Below are 13,865 nucleotides of genomic sequence, written 5' to 3'. Positions count from 1 at the left end.
GTTTCAAGCTCACCCAAGGCCGAGCTCTTTCTGTCACATCACAGTGTCTCTGCCTCGTCACCGCTCATTTCATCAAATCCAAACACCTCTGCCCTTGTTAAAAGCTGGAAATACAGCTTCTAAGACAGAAAAATGAGTGTCAAAACAGTAACATCTTTAACCATTCTTCACTGAATATAAGACTATGCAAAAGAGTTCTATGTCAAAAAGAAGAATACAGTAGTATATGAGCTTAGGCAGCTCAGCTTTCCACAAGAAGGCCTCACAATTAACCCTGTTAATACAACAGCATTTATAACCAGAAATTTCCAAGGAAGAGATGCTCAATCAATAAATCTACTGAATTAATGATACGTTAGAGAATTTTTAATTTGAGAGAGAGACAGCACGCATGCGCATGTGTGAGTGGGGAGGGGCAGAGAGAGAGAGAAAGAGAGAATCCCAAGCAGGCTCCACACTGTCAGCACAGAGCCCAATGCAGGGTTCAAACCCATGAACTGCGAGATCATGACCTGAGCCAAAACCAAGAGTCCGACACTTAACCGACCCAGCCACCCAGGTGCCCCAATGATACTTTAGAGCATTTTTATTTAAGAAAGGATCTTCATGTGATTCTGTGACTTATTTATTACTACTATACTACTTAACATGCTGTAAAATTGCTTGTTGCTCACCAGACTATCAGCTTCTTAAAGACAAAATCATATTCATCTTGCTGGTGCCTATATCTCCAATACCTACTACAAAACAGAATAAATCTCAGCAAATATTTACTGAATGAATAAAACCTCAACTATTAAATGCTAAGCTCAAAATATATATAATAAATAACAGGAATTTAAAAGTCCATTCTCATAAAAAAACCACTTAATTAGGTATAACCTAAAAAGGACAGCTCAGATTTTTCACTTTAACCTTACAAATTCCTATTTATTTATTTTTGGGAGGAGAGAGAGAAAAAGAGAGGTACAGAGGGAGAGAGACAATCCCAAGCAGGCTCTTTCTGGATGATGTGGGACTCTGCCCTCCCACACGGGGCTCAAACTCACGAACTATGAGACCATGACCTGAGTTGAAATCAAGAGCTGGACACTTAACTCACTGAACCACCTTTAGGGTTCAATCCTAAAGTCATAGCACTTTACACCCTGAATAGACTTGAGAGATGACCAAAGCATCTTTGCAATAAGGATTAAGAAACAGGCTCAGAAAAAATTAAGGCTATAAAATAAAGGTGGTGTTAAAACCCAGCTTCTGATTCTCAGTTCCATGTTCTTTCCTCAGGTAATCAATTAGTTACATGTAAAGACTAAAAAACGTTTCCACCACATAACAATCTTTGATCAAAGTAGGAAAGCACTCAACACATCTTTCTCATTTCCAATTATGCCAACCTTTCATTCCAGGACCACATCACAGTAAGGAAGATTCAGAGTGCAGTCCACTGCCTGCAATCCTCTTACACAGGAAGATAAGACTGGCTCCCAGATCTGCTTATATAATCAGTCTGTAAGACTTAGTGATGTCAAATCTCCTCACCTCCAGTACTTTACAGCCTTGTGGTTGATTCCAAATGCTATGGAACTTTCTGCCACTGATAATAGACTCGTGCAAAGCGAAGCTAAATATTAATACACTCTTCATTCAACTTTCTTTCCTTAAATTCAAGAAATCTTTTATTATCTTCTTAACACTGTGAAGAGAAGGTACATTCTAATAATGGGGCAAAAGTCCCTATTATGTGCAAGAATTATTTTCTACTTGGTAGAATTACTCTTTTAACCCAACAGCAAAGGTTAAAACTTGCCCAAAGCCATGCAGCTCATACGCAACTAATCAGTAATTCAAACCCAAGTTGGGCTAAAAATCTAACTCATTCTCTTCCACTTACTCCAAGACAGAGCCCCAGCCTGCAGAGAGTTTACAAGATTAGTCACCAATACAGGTCCTCCAAAGAACTAAGATATGACCCACATGACACAGCTAATAAAATAAAAGGTATCTAATGTAGTGAGTGGTTAGTGCAGGCTTATTTTACTACTATAATCCACCTTTCCACAACTGCAAAAAACTCTTAAATATGCTTTGTTTTTCAAATCTGATATACAATTTATGTATCTCTCCTTGGAATTTATATGTCGATACCAATTACAAACTTAATAGAAAAAAATTAATGGGATTTACATTTCAGATGTCACTCTGCAAAAAAATGACTGGACCCACTTTTGGATAATATATTTAACTTCTGTATTCATTGGGGATAATAAGAAAACTGCATCATAGGAGTGCTCTGTTGCTTCAGTAATAAATATAATAACTTTGAACAGTGCCTGGCAGAAAGTAAATGTGCAATACGTGCTAATTATTATAATTACCATAATTATCAACACCATCTAGAACATCATCAATGTTATAAGGATGGTCATTTTTGTCGTTTTGTTCACTGTTATATCCCTAGTGCTTGACACATATTTGGCACTCAAACATTTGGTGAATGCATTAATTACGACTAACAATACTTCTATTACTAAACAGATTCACACCAAAATGTAATTGCCTCTGGGAGGAGAGATAAATTAAGCATGAAAAAAATTACTACCTGGAAATTTAGAAGAGGTATGAAATAGGAGAATTGCTAGTAGCCCAAATGCAATGCTATTGGAAGAGAGAAGAGGGGAGGCTACTCTCAAGTCAGGGAAGCATCTCTTCAGATTAAACTAACTCACCAGAAGAAACATCAAATCAAAAGTACTTGCTAAAATCATTTTGCAGGCAAAACTATTTTCAGGCTTAGACCATGTTTGTTCATAACAGGCTACAAGAATCTAGAAGACTTCTGAGTCTAAGGAAAATCTAATCTGGACCTTGACATCAAGGACAAACCCCAGTTTATAGAAACAAAAAGTAGCATTAGAGAAAGAAAAAAAAATGTATCTAAGGGCACAACAAGTGAACTGGGAGCTGTAACTCTCTGATCCATGTGCAGGTAGAAGAATCCTTGGGAACAATTCGTAGCAGCCGCACAAGCAAGCATCTCAGCCTCTCATCTGCCTCTCTCCACCACACTGAAAACTCAGACCATCAAAGCTTATGTATAAGCTCTCCAGCCACAATTTTCATCCAGACAGCCCATCACCCACACTGTAGCCCCAGAGACCTACCTGTTTCTGAGGATCCTATTAATTGACTACTGGCTCCTGGCTCTCCCCTGGAAGAGGAAGGTTCATGAGCAGGGAGAAGTATTTTCATCTCTTACTGTAAAAACCCCTTAGAGAACTGAAAAGAACACTGGGGAAATGAGCCACAAGAACCCTTCAAAAGGACTCAGAGAACATAGTGCTCGACCTCCATTTCCCTACCCCCCTTCCATACTTCCACTAAGACACACACACACTGCTAATGTTAACATCACCTAAGGAGCATGGTAAGGCACCAATCAAATTATATAGCAGCCTTTAAAAACAAGTTGAGAGCAGTGAGCTTCTGCAGTTAATTGACAAACTGCCCCAACAGAGCTAGTCTGATAATGCAGGAAAGAAGGTCCTGAGGGAAAAAAACTAGTGCATTAAGGGTTCTTAGGTCATTTTGAAATTCTCCAAGTCTAGGTTTCCTTGTTTAATACAAGGTGGACAGTAAAAATTCATACCACCTGGGGTTAAAAGAGATAATCTGTAAAGATGCCTGGTACACTGTATGGCACACAGTAATCATTCTATCAATGTCAGTAATTTTTTTCTGTACCCTATCCCCAATAATTATCTACTAAATATCCAGAAGGCAAACATTTTGCCTCACTCCTTAAACCTGATTCTTTACATAGAATCACAACCATATAATTCTTCTTTAGTGGTAACTTTTGTCTCACAAAAGTTCAGGAAAGGCTGCTTCAACAGGCAAGTTGAGAACTCTACACCTTAAAGAGCCGTTGAGGATCACAAAGACACTTAACTGTACTTTCAGTTCATCCAGAAATCAAGTCAGTAACTAATAAAAGCCACTCTCATTTCAGCCTTGGAGTCCAGAGGCCAAAATGGAGATGTGCAGCACTGGGTTTTCCCATGTCATGAGTAGATAAGGTAGCACTAAGTTTGGAGGCACTGACCAGCTCAGGACAGCATATGACCTTGAATGAATAGTGAATATCTAAGGTCTCTAAAGAATGTGTTGTCCAACATAAAAAGATGTTCAACATCACTAATCATCACGGAAATGCAAATCAAAACCACAGTGAGATATCTCTTTACACCTGTCAGAATGGCTAGAATCAAAAAGACAAGAAATAGCAAGTGTTGGTGAGGATGTGGAGAAAAAAGAAGCCTTTTGCACTTTGGTGTAAATGTAAATTGATACAGCCACTGTGGAAAACTGCATGAAGGTTCTTCAAAATAGAAATAGCATATGGTCCAATAATTCCACTACTGGGTACTTACCCAAAGAAAACAAAGACACTAATTTGAAAAGATATGTGCACCCCTATGTTTATTGCAGCATTATTGACAATAGCCAAGATATGGAAGCAACCTAGTGTCCATGGAGGACACTAGTATCCTAGTGTCCTAGTGGATAAGGAAGATGTAGTACATACATACATACACACCCACAGGAATATTACACAGCCATTAAAAAAGGATAAGAACTTACCATTTGTGACAATATGGGTGGACCTAGAGAGTATAATGCTAAATGAAAGAAGTCAGACTGAGAAAGACAAATTCCATATGATTTCACTCATATGTGGAATCTAAAAAACAGAACAAATGAATAAACAAACAAAAAGCAGAATCAGATCTGTAGATACAGGAAACTAATTGATGATTGCTAGAGGGAAGGAGGTGGGAGAATGGGCAAAATGGGTGAAGGAGAGTGGGACATACAGGCTTCCAGTTATGAAGTAAGTAACCCACAGGAATAAAAGGCACAGAACAGGGAATACAGTCAATGGTACTGTAATAGTGTTGTATGGTGACAGATGGTAGTTACACTTGAGGTCAACATAGCATAAAGTATAGACAAGTTTAATCACTATGTTATACACCTGAAACTAATGTAACATTGCGTGTCAATTATATTCAAATAAAAAAATTGAAAGAATGTGTTGTCTAAAGTTAACCTTTCTTTATTTAGTCCCTATAATCTTGTTAATTTTCCTTTATAGATCCCATACTAAAGATTCCTATTTAATTACCCTAAGCCTCACAATTTTTGCAGAATGAAAATATTTTGTTAATATAAGATGTTAAATGTTACATAAAGTTACCTTTACCTTACATATCACAACAGATTTGATTACTTTTCACACGTATATTTATTATTATTCAACTTTCTAGAACACTATAATATTACTACATATAGTTTCTACTCTAATATTCCTAGCTTAAAGCAGTCTCCCTTTCTTGTTAGCAGAAGACAGTGTTGATGAGTCCTAACATAATAGAAACACAAGAGTCCAGGGTGCTAATCAACACGAGCACTAATTTTCTGTGTGACCTGGGGAAATCACATTTTCTCAGTCTCCTTTCCTCCTCTACACAATAATGGTATTTAACTGTAGCTCTAAAATCCCAACATGTATACCACAGGAGTATATTTCAAATTTAGTGGTAAATATGAATACAAAAACAGTAGGAAATCTATCACACAAAACTGGGCATGTTACCTTTTTTCCCTGAAATGAACATATTCCATGTCCTTTAAACCTTAAGTTATAATAAATCATTTCACCTCCTAAACTGCAATTTGTCAAGTATATACTATCCCAATCTGCCCAGTACCCTGACGATGTCTTGCTTCTACCCAACCAAAAAGGAATACATCATTAACATTTTATTCTTATTTCTACAATCATCTGCAATTTCCAGGCAAGTCTTCTGCAAGACAATAAACAACAGTAACTAAAGATTAATTTAATTAATTTAATTTTGAGTACCTCACAGGGTATAAATGACTAAGACACTTTTTTCCTATTCTCAAGGAGTCGCAATCCTGTAAAGACATAGCATGCATGCTGTCACTCCCTCTCCCAGGCAGACATCACTAACCAATCATGGGCCTCTCCCCTGCACTGGAAAAAGCCTTGGCTCCAGGATTCCATGTAGCCATTACCAATCAAATGGGCTAGTTTTAACAGACATTATCACATTTCACTAAATCTCCCTAGAGGAGAAAGCAGGAAAAAACCTCTCTGACCTCAGCCACAGCAATGTCTTACTTGATATATTTCCAAAGGCAAGGGAATTAAAAGCAAAAATGAACTATTGGGACCTCATCAAGATAAAAAGCTTCTGCACTGCAAAGGAAACAATCAACAAAACTAAAAGGCAACCAACGGAATGGGAAAAGATATTTGCAAATGACATATTGGACAAAGGGCTAGTATCCAAAATCTATAAAGAACTCCCCAAACTCCACACCCAAAAAAATAATAATCCAGTGAAAAAATGGGCAGAAAACATGAATAGACACTTCTCTAGAGAAGACATCCAGACGTCCAACAGGCACATGAAAAGATGCTCAACGTCACTCCTCATCAGGGAAATACAAATCAAAACCACACTCAGATACCACCTCACACCAGTCAGAGTGGCTAAAATGAACAAATCCGGAGACTATAGATGCTGGAGAGGATGTGGAAAAACGGGAACCCTCTTGCACTGTTGGTGGGAATGCAAACTGGTGCAGCTGCTCTGGAAAAGTGTGGAGGTTCCTCAAAAAATTAAAAACAGATCTACCCTATGACCCAGCAATAGCACTGCTAGGGATTTATCCAAGGGCCACAGGAGTGCTGATGCATAGGGGCACTTGTACCCCAATGTTTATAGCAGCACTTTCAACAACAGCCAAATTATGGAAAGAGCCTAAATGTCCATCAACTGATGAATGGATAAAGAAGTTGTGGTTTATATACACAATGGAGTACTACGTGGCAATGAGAAAGAATGAAATATGGCCTTTTGTAGCAACGTGGATGGAACTGGAGAGTGTGATGCTAAGTGAAATAAGTCATACAGAGAAAGACAGATACCATATGTTCTCACTCTTATGTGGATCCTAAGAAACTTAACAGAAGACCATGGGGGAGGGGAAGGAAAGAAAAAGTTAGAGAGGGAGGGAGCCAAACCATAAGAGACTCTTAAAAACTGAGAATAAACTGAAGGTTGATGGGGGGATGGGAGGGAGGGGAAGGTGGGTGAGGGGTATTGAGGAGGGCACCTGTTGGGATGAGCACTGGGTGTTGTATGTTAACCAATTTGACAATACATTTCATATTAAATAAATAAATAAATAAATAAATAAATAAATAAAATCTCCAACTCCATAAGTGATGATTCTGATACCTATATTGGAATGTAGAAATTTGTGGGAAACTGAATATGCATCAGAAAGTAAAACCAAAAGAGGTAGTATCCCCTTCATCTATTATAATTCAATTGAAGCATTAATTAAAAAGAGTTAAGGAAAATTGTGGGGAGAATGGTACTTCCTGCCAATTCTCAATTATTATTTTCTAATGTGCTAAATTAACCCTTCAATGAAGAAAAGGAAGCCTGCAAAAGCCACCCGAGTCCAGGGAATTAGGTTATCCATTTAACGTGTTTTCTTTAAAGGCCAGGATTGTTTCATGGAAGCTAGAGTATGCTCAAATGAAACAAAATCAGTGAAAATAAAAAATAAGCCATAAAAAAAATTCTGAAACAAAACATGACTTAAAGAATCTGACCTTGATAACCCAAAGGGACCAAAAGTTTCTTTGTTGTCTTCCAAACACAGACAAGTTAACTCCTCTTGACTATTTAAAGATAAATGCTTTCTCTTCCATCTGTCATGATGCAGAAATCTGGAACCTTGAATAGGTACTTGCTTAAATGTTTGGCCAGATCTAAACCACTTCCCAAAGCAAATCTAGACCAACTTACAAGTGAGAAGGACCTCACCATGTCAAATTCTTCCACTTTTAAAACACCAACATTAAACTGACAATCAACATACCTGACAAAGTAATCTACAGCTCCAACTTGCCTGCTCTCTTGGCAGGGACCAGCTTGAAATAACAGATGTTAGAAAAGTATATGTTTAAAAAAGGGAAAAATTCACAAACACTAACCATTCAATTATCTAAGTCTCTATCAAAAAAGTGTGCCTTTGTCATCCAATAGGGAGTAATAAAAGTGTCCCAGGGAGATGAGTGTCTTCTTTAAAAAACTACTATCAAGCATATTGTGCATCATGTTGTTCTGTTGTTTAAAAGTTGTTTCTCTAGGGGCACCTGGGTGGTTGAGTTGGTTAAGCAGCTGACTCTTGATTTCGGCTCAGGTTATGATCTCACGGTTCGTGACATCAAGCCCCACATCAGGCTCTGTGCGGACAGTGCAGAGCTCACTTGGGATTCTCTCTTTCCCTCTCTCTGTGCCCCTCCCCTGCTTGTGCACATGCTCCCTCCCTCTCTCTCTCAAAATAAATAAACATTTTTTTAAGTTATTTCTCTAAGAGTGTAATACTAATAAAAAGTTTCACTCACCTATCATTCACCTATCACTTTGTCTTGACTATAAGGAACCTCAAAGTTGAATCTTATGTCCACCTTGACAGCAGCCACCTCTTAATTTTGGGTTTTGGTACACTACCTCCACCTTTCTATTACCTTCACTGCAGACTCCTGTTTTTTGGTTTTGGGGTGCTGGGGCTTTTTTTCTTTTCATTCTTTTTATGATGGTCCAATGATGTGTTTTTTTATTGATGCCACCTCAGAATCTTTTTGGAAATGAGCAAGGGTATAACTAATTTATAAGTTAAATTCCCTCTGTTATTATTGTATCTGTGCTCACTGTCCCCAAACCCTCCCCTCTCTGCACTCCTATGCATGCTGTTCACCCCAATATAGTCCCTGCTATTTCTAGCATTCAACAACTTCTCCCAGAATCCTGAGGTTAGATAAACCACTCATTTGGCCCCTAACATACTTGTACAACACTACTTTTTTCATGTGCATTGTCTTAAGTTCTTCAAAGACTGTGAAATCCCAGTGGGCAATGAGTAAATTTAAATATCTTTATACTCCCACCAGCATCAAAACAAGCATTGTACCTTGCAGACACGGAACAAAGATGTGTTGTTAATGAGAAGAGTAAGTCAACATTTTTGAAAGCCCACTAACTAAAACTATGTGGGAGATAACATGCTGAAAAGCTTTCTATCTTGAAGAACCAAGATATGTAAATTACCTATAAAGCCAATGGGGGGGGTGCATATATGTAAACACAAAGAAAGTTCATGGAATGGCTGCATTTGGCAGGATTACTTGGAGTGCACAGAGGCTTTTAGGAGAGTGAAAAGGAGTACAACGTGTGAGGGCATTCAGCCACAAAATGACTCCAACGAGGTACAAAGAGACAGTATTCACACAACAGCAAGAACAGTTCCACCCATATATGTAGTAAAGAACCACAAGCACAATTAAGACAATCAATGGAGGTGAGCTTTGGGGATGACTGGTAGAGGGCCTAGAGGCAGCAATGCAAAGCCAGAGCCTGTTTTTCTTTAAGGTGATTTAATGAGGTAAAAACTTGAGAAAATGATTCACAACTACTGTATTAAGAATAGACAGGAGGGCTGAAGCTAGACTATGAAGCCTGATGATAAATACTAGAGATGATAAATAGCAGACAGGGCACCATGGCTATCTGCATTCATTCTCAAGTGGGAATTTGAGACAACCCATTTAAGAGCCCATCATGGCACAATGACACGAATGCCCTAAGGGCAATGGTGTCTGCCTCATCTTCTTGAATCTGAGACTTCTTAGAGTAAAACAATCTCTCTTTCTCCCTCACTCTCTAACACACACACACACACACACACACACACACACACAGAACTGTATTTTAATTGTGTGTAGCTTACCACAGAAGTGTGTTAACAAAATGGGTCTAAGCAACTTCTTGGTTCAAATCTCAGCTCTGACACTCATTGGATGTGCATTCCCAGGGAACATTCTTAACCTTACTTAGGTAGGTGTAAATTGGGAATAAAAATTGTATCTGCCTCTAAGGTAGGGATATAAAATGTTTGCAGAGTGGCTCAGTAAGCTCTCACTGAATATTATTTTTAAAATGAATAATAACATATAGATTTTCAGACCTCTGGTATTAACTCCATAGTCCTCTGGAGTTCCTTAATACCCAGGTAGGGAGTCACTGTCCTAGAAGATAAATGCAAAGTATAGCAGGGCATTAAATTCCATTAACAAGGACTTACATGGCAATACAGAGTTCAACATTGTGCCAGGGGCTATGGAAGCCAACACAACAACCCAACATGGAAAGGAATAATGCAGAGGGTGAATGTTGGAGGAAAGCTTAAAATGCTGGTGCTGAGAGTAAAAGGAACCTGAAACTCAAGCAGGAGTTTAAAGTCAGAAATGAAGTGATGAACCAAAAGTGTCTGGCCAGGGCATAGCATGCTGAACACATGTATAAGAAAGACTCCCCTGTGGCAGCCTATAGGACAAACTACAGTGGGGGCCACTTCTGCTCCTCCCTTGTCACTCAGTACCAACCAGATGACTGTGTTCAAAGCTCTCAACAAGGTTTTATTTCTAACCTGCATTGATTCACAGTGTTGGTCACTCAAATTGGTATAAGCCATACCAACAGAGTTACATTAACAGCTTAACTAATTTCTTAATGGTACTAAAAAAAAAAAAAAAAAAAAAAATCTCTACCTTCAAGAGTTCATATAACCTTAGTAAACATTTGACCTTCAGATCTAGTATAAGAAATTGGAAGAGTCCTCACCATTAGAGAGAAAAAAAAAGTATGTAGGCCGTGACCTGGAAGCATATGGGCCCTTGACTAATTTAATGGTTCACTTCCTCAACCTCAAATCCTTGTCCTACACACCTCTTCAACCAGTTTTCAAACAGTTGTTTACTGTAATTACCTTAAACAAAGTAAGATGCATGAATAATCAGAAACTAATCAGATATCCAGTAGTTAAAATTGTCTAATATTCTTTGACTCTACATCTGGCCAATTCCAACTTATTTTCTAATGCTAGAGTGCTTTGTGAAAAGAGTTTGAATCCGAATTAGACACTTCTAGTTGTTTGATTTCAGCAAATCAAACCCCCATGCCTCACTTTCCACATCGGTAAAGTGAAGGTTAAAAAAAAAAAATCCCCTTCAAAGAGTACTTGTAAAAACTAAATGAGTTAATATTAGTCAAGTGATCGATACAGAATAAACACAACATTTATTAGCTATTATTATCATCTTCATTACAGAGTAATATTAGCCACTACCAGGAAATCTCCAGAAATACTATCTACAAAAATACAAGAGCAAAATTATTCCATCACCAATGAATCTCACACAGCACAGTCTGGTTAGATACAGTGGTCGGGTCCTACCTGTTGCAACATCTCTAAGATGCACATCTTAGTCTGCACATGGGGGTTCCAACATGCAGGACAGCTCCTCATGATTATCTCACTCAAGGAACTCCTTTTATTTGAAAATAGAACCCTAGCCTAACTTTTGGACCAATCTGTCACATACACTTCAAATGTGTTAACATGAATTTCAGGAGTTTGTGTACTTAAAAAGGTTTTGTGAGGTGTACTCCCCAAACAAAAACATTTCCTGGTCTGTGGCCCCACGACACTACTTTCTTTTATTTTGTCTTTTCGTCTGGAAATCTGGTTGGGGGGAACGAAAAGAGCAAGAACTCCCCTGCTTCCCAAGCATTAGCAGGTAAGTGGCCTTGGCCCTTACACGGAAATACAGCAAGTTGACTCCACACACACACACACACACACACACACTCACTCTCTCTCTCTCTCTCTCTCTCTCTCTCTCTCTCACGGAAAACCAGTCCCTTTCCCTCCTCCAGCACTAGGATCTCTAAAGAACTGAATTGGAAGTGCACCCTAGAGGGCTTGGAAAAACAAGCGCTCCAGTCGCCGGCAGGACAGGTGAGACAGCGTAATCTTGCTCAGGTTTGAGGACCACATCCCAAGTAGAACACACGCCCCCACTCCCCCAAGGTAAGCCTAGAAGCATCCAATGTATCCAGGACACTCTCCACAAGACACATCTTGTCTCCGAGCTCTACGACAAGCCACATCGGAAACCTTCCGGGATGCCCAGAAGGCTGTTCCTGGAAACGCGGGCAGCCCCGAGCGCGGGGCAAGGCGTACATGTGCCCCGGCAGCAGCAGGCCCGGCTCAAACCCCCTCCTCGGCACTCACCTGGCCCGTGATGCCAGTGATGAGCGCCACCTTCCTGGGCTTGCCCATCTCGCCGTCCCCGGAGCCCCGAGCGCTGGGGCAGCGTACCGCCGCGTGTGCCATGTCGCTACGGGCGTGCGGCAGAAGGCTGGGCGGAGCGGAGGCCAGTGGAGCGGAGGCAGCGGCGCCTAAGGGACGTGGGGGTGTGCCCGCGCGCAAGTCTCCTCGCCCAGGCTGCAAGGAACTAGCGCACCGCGCGGCCCGCCGCCACAATCTGACAGGGGCGCTGGGGAGGCCGGGAGGGGAGGGCCGGGGGCGGGCCGAGGCGGGCCCCACTGCCGGGCGGCGGGGCTGCGGCCTGGCGGGCGCCGCGTCATTCGCGTCAGCCAGCGACGCTCCCTCTGCGCCCGCGGCAGGCCCCGCCCCCCGCCGACGGCCGCAGCGCCACGCCACGCCCCCTCCGCTGCTGGCCGCGCGGGCTCCGGGGGTGGGGTGGGGCGCCGGAGGGGCGGGCTGGCCTCTGGGCTGTGTCTGCTCTGTCCGGGTGTGATAGGCAGCTTCAGGAAGGGAACTGTTACCAGGTCTTTACGCCTGGCCAGCCCCTTGGCAAGGCCTGGCGTGGAGAGGTCGGGCCGTCAGTGGCCTAGACTTCACCATCTTACCCTCCTTGGAACCCCTATCTCTTGTCCTCCGCCCCTCTGAATCTCCCAGGAATGCTAATAGTTCCAGAGGATGCTGAGAGAAAGTATGCACTGACCTTTAAGTGAGGAGAAAGCCTTGAATTCCAAATCTAGGCGTCACAGGGCCTGGGGCCATTAGCTTTGATAAATAATTTATGGAAACCTGTTGCAATGCCTTTTGATGAGTTTGGTTTTATGTGTACTGAAAGCACTAGCGTTACAAGGACCCTAAATGGTGTCACAGATGTGAGTTAAGACTAACCTCACCTGTATCCTGGCTTTCTGGCTCTTCTCATATTTCCCTGAAGCTTGGAACCAGGCACAAAGTTCCAAGTAACTGGATTCAAAGTATTCTAGTTCAGAGGTCTGGCAGAGTACAAGTAAGTCTGGCCTCACTCATGTGCAACTTAAGGAAATGTTGAAAAGACTGCAAGATCCTATAAACCTAGACATGGCCAATTTCAAAAAAATAACAATTCAAATGCAAGGTGGGGTCCTAGCTTGATGTCTGCTGAATTGGCTTCCATATGGCAGCCGCACATTGGGCAGAGAGAAGAGCAGAGGTGACTCACACACTGGGAGGGCAGCAGGTGTGTGTACCTAAGCAGTTGGCTGGAATCCACAGAAGAGACAAAAACTTCCCTGTCTCCACTGCTCTGCTTATCTGCAGCTATTCCTCTCTGCAGTAAATCACCTCGGATCATCACTCCAAATCACAAAGTGAGTGACTAGAGAGTCCCCAACCTATCATGCAAGTTATTACAGACCTCAAATCCCCAAATCAGAAAAACTCAGGTTTAAAATAAAAATCTGTTTGGGGCAGCTGGGTGGCTCAGTCGGTCGAGCGTCCAACTTTGGCTCAGGTCATGATCTCCCCATTCCTGAGTTGGAGCCCCGCATCAGGCTCTGTGCTGACAGCTCAGAGCCTGGGGCCTGTTTCAGATTCTGTGTTTCCCTCTCTGT

At 41.2% G+C, this 13,865-nt stretch overlaps 1 protein-coding gene across 1 annotated transcript in view; it reads right to left on the bottom strand.

Annotated features, from left to right (window-relative positions):
* Positions 1-12,499, bottom strand: part of GMDS (GDP-mannose 4,6-dehydratase) — a 636,799-nt gene extending 624,300 nt beyond the window's left edge. The window contains exon 1 of the mRNA XM_030314966.1: positions 12,244-12,499. Coding sequence (XP_030170826.1) covers positions 12,244-12,345 — 102 coding nt within the window. The 5' untranslated portion in view covers positions 12,346-12,499. The remainder of the gene's footprint in view (positions 1-12,243) is intronic.
* Between the last annotated feature and the right edge of the window lie 1,366 nt (positions 12,500-13,865).

Source organism: Lynx canadensis, chromosome B2, assembly GCF_007474595.2.
Source record: "Lynx canadensis isolate LIC74 chromosome B2, mLynCan4.pri.v2, whole genome shotgun sequence".
In the NCBI taxonomy this organism is placed as follows: domain Eukaryota; kingdom Metazoa; phylum Chordata; class Mammalia; order Carnivora; family Felidae; genus Lynx; species Lynx canadensis.
This window is presented reverse-complemented; position numbering and strand designations above follow the sequence as displayed.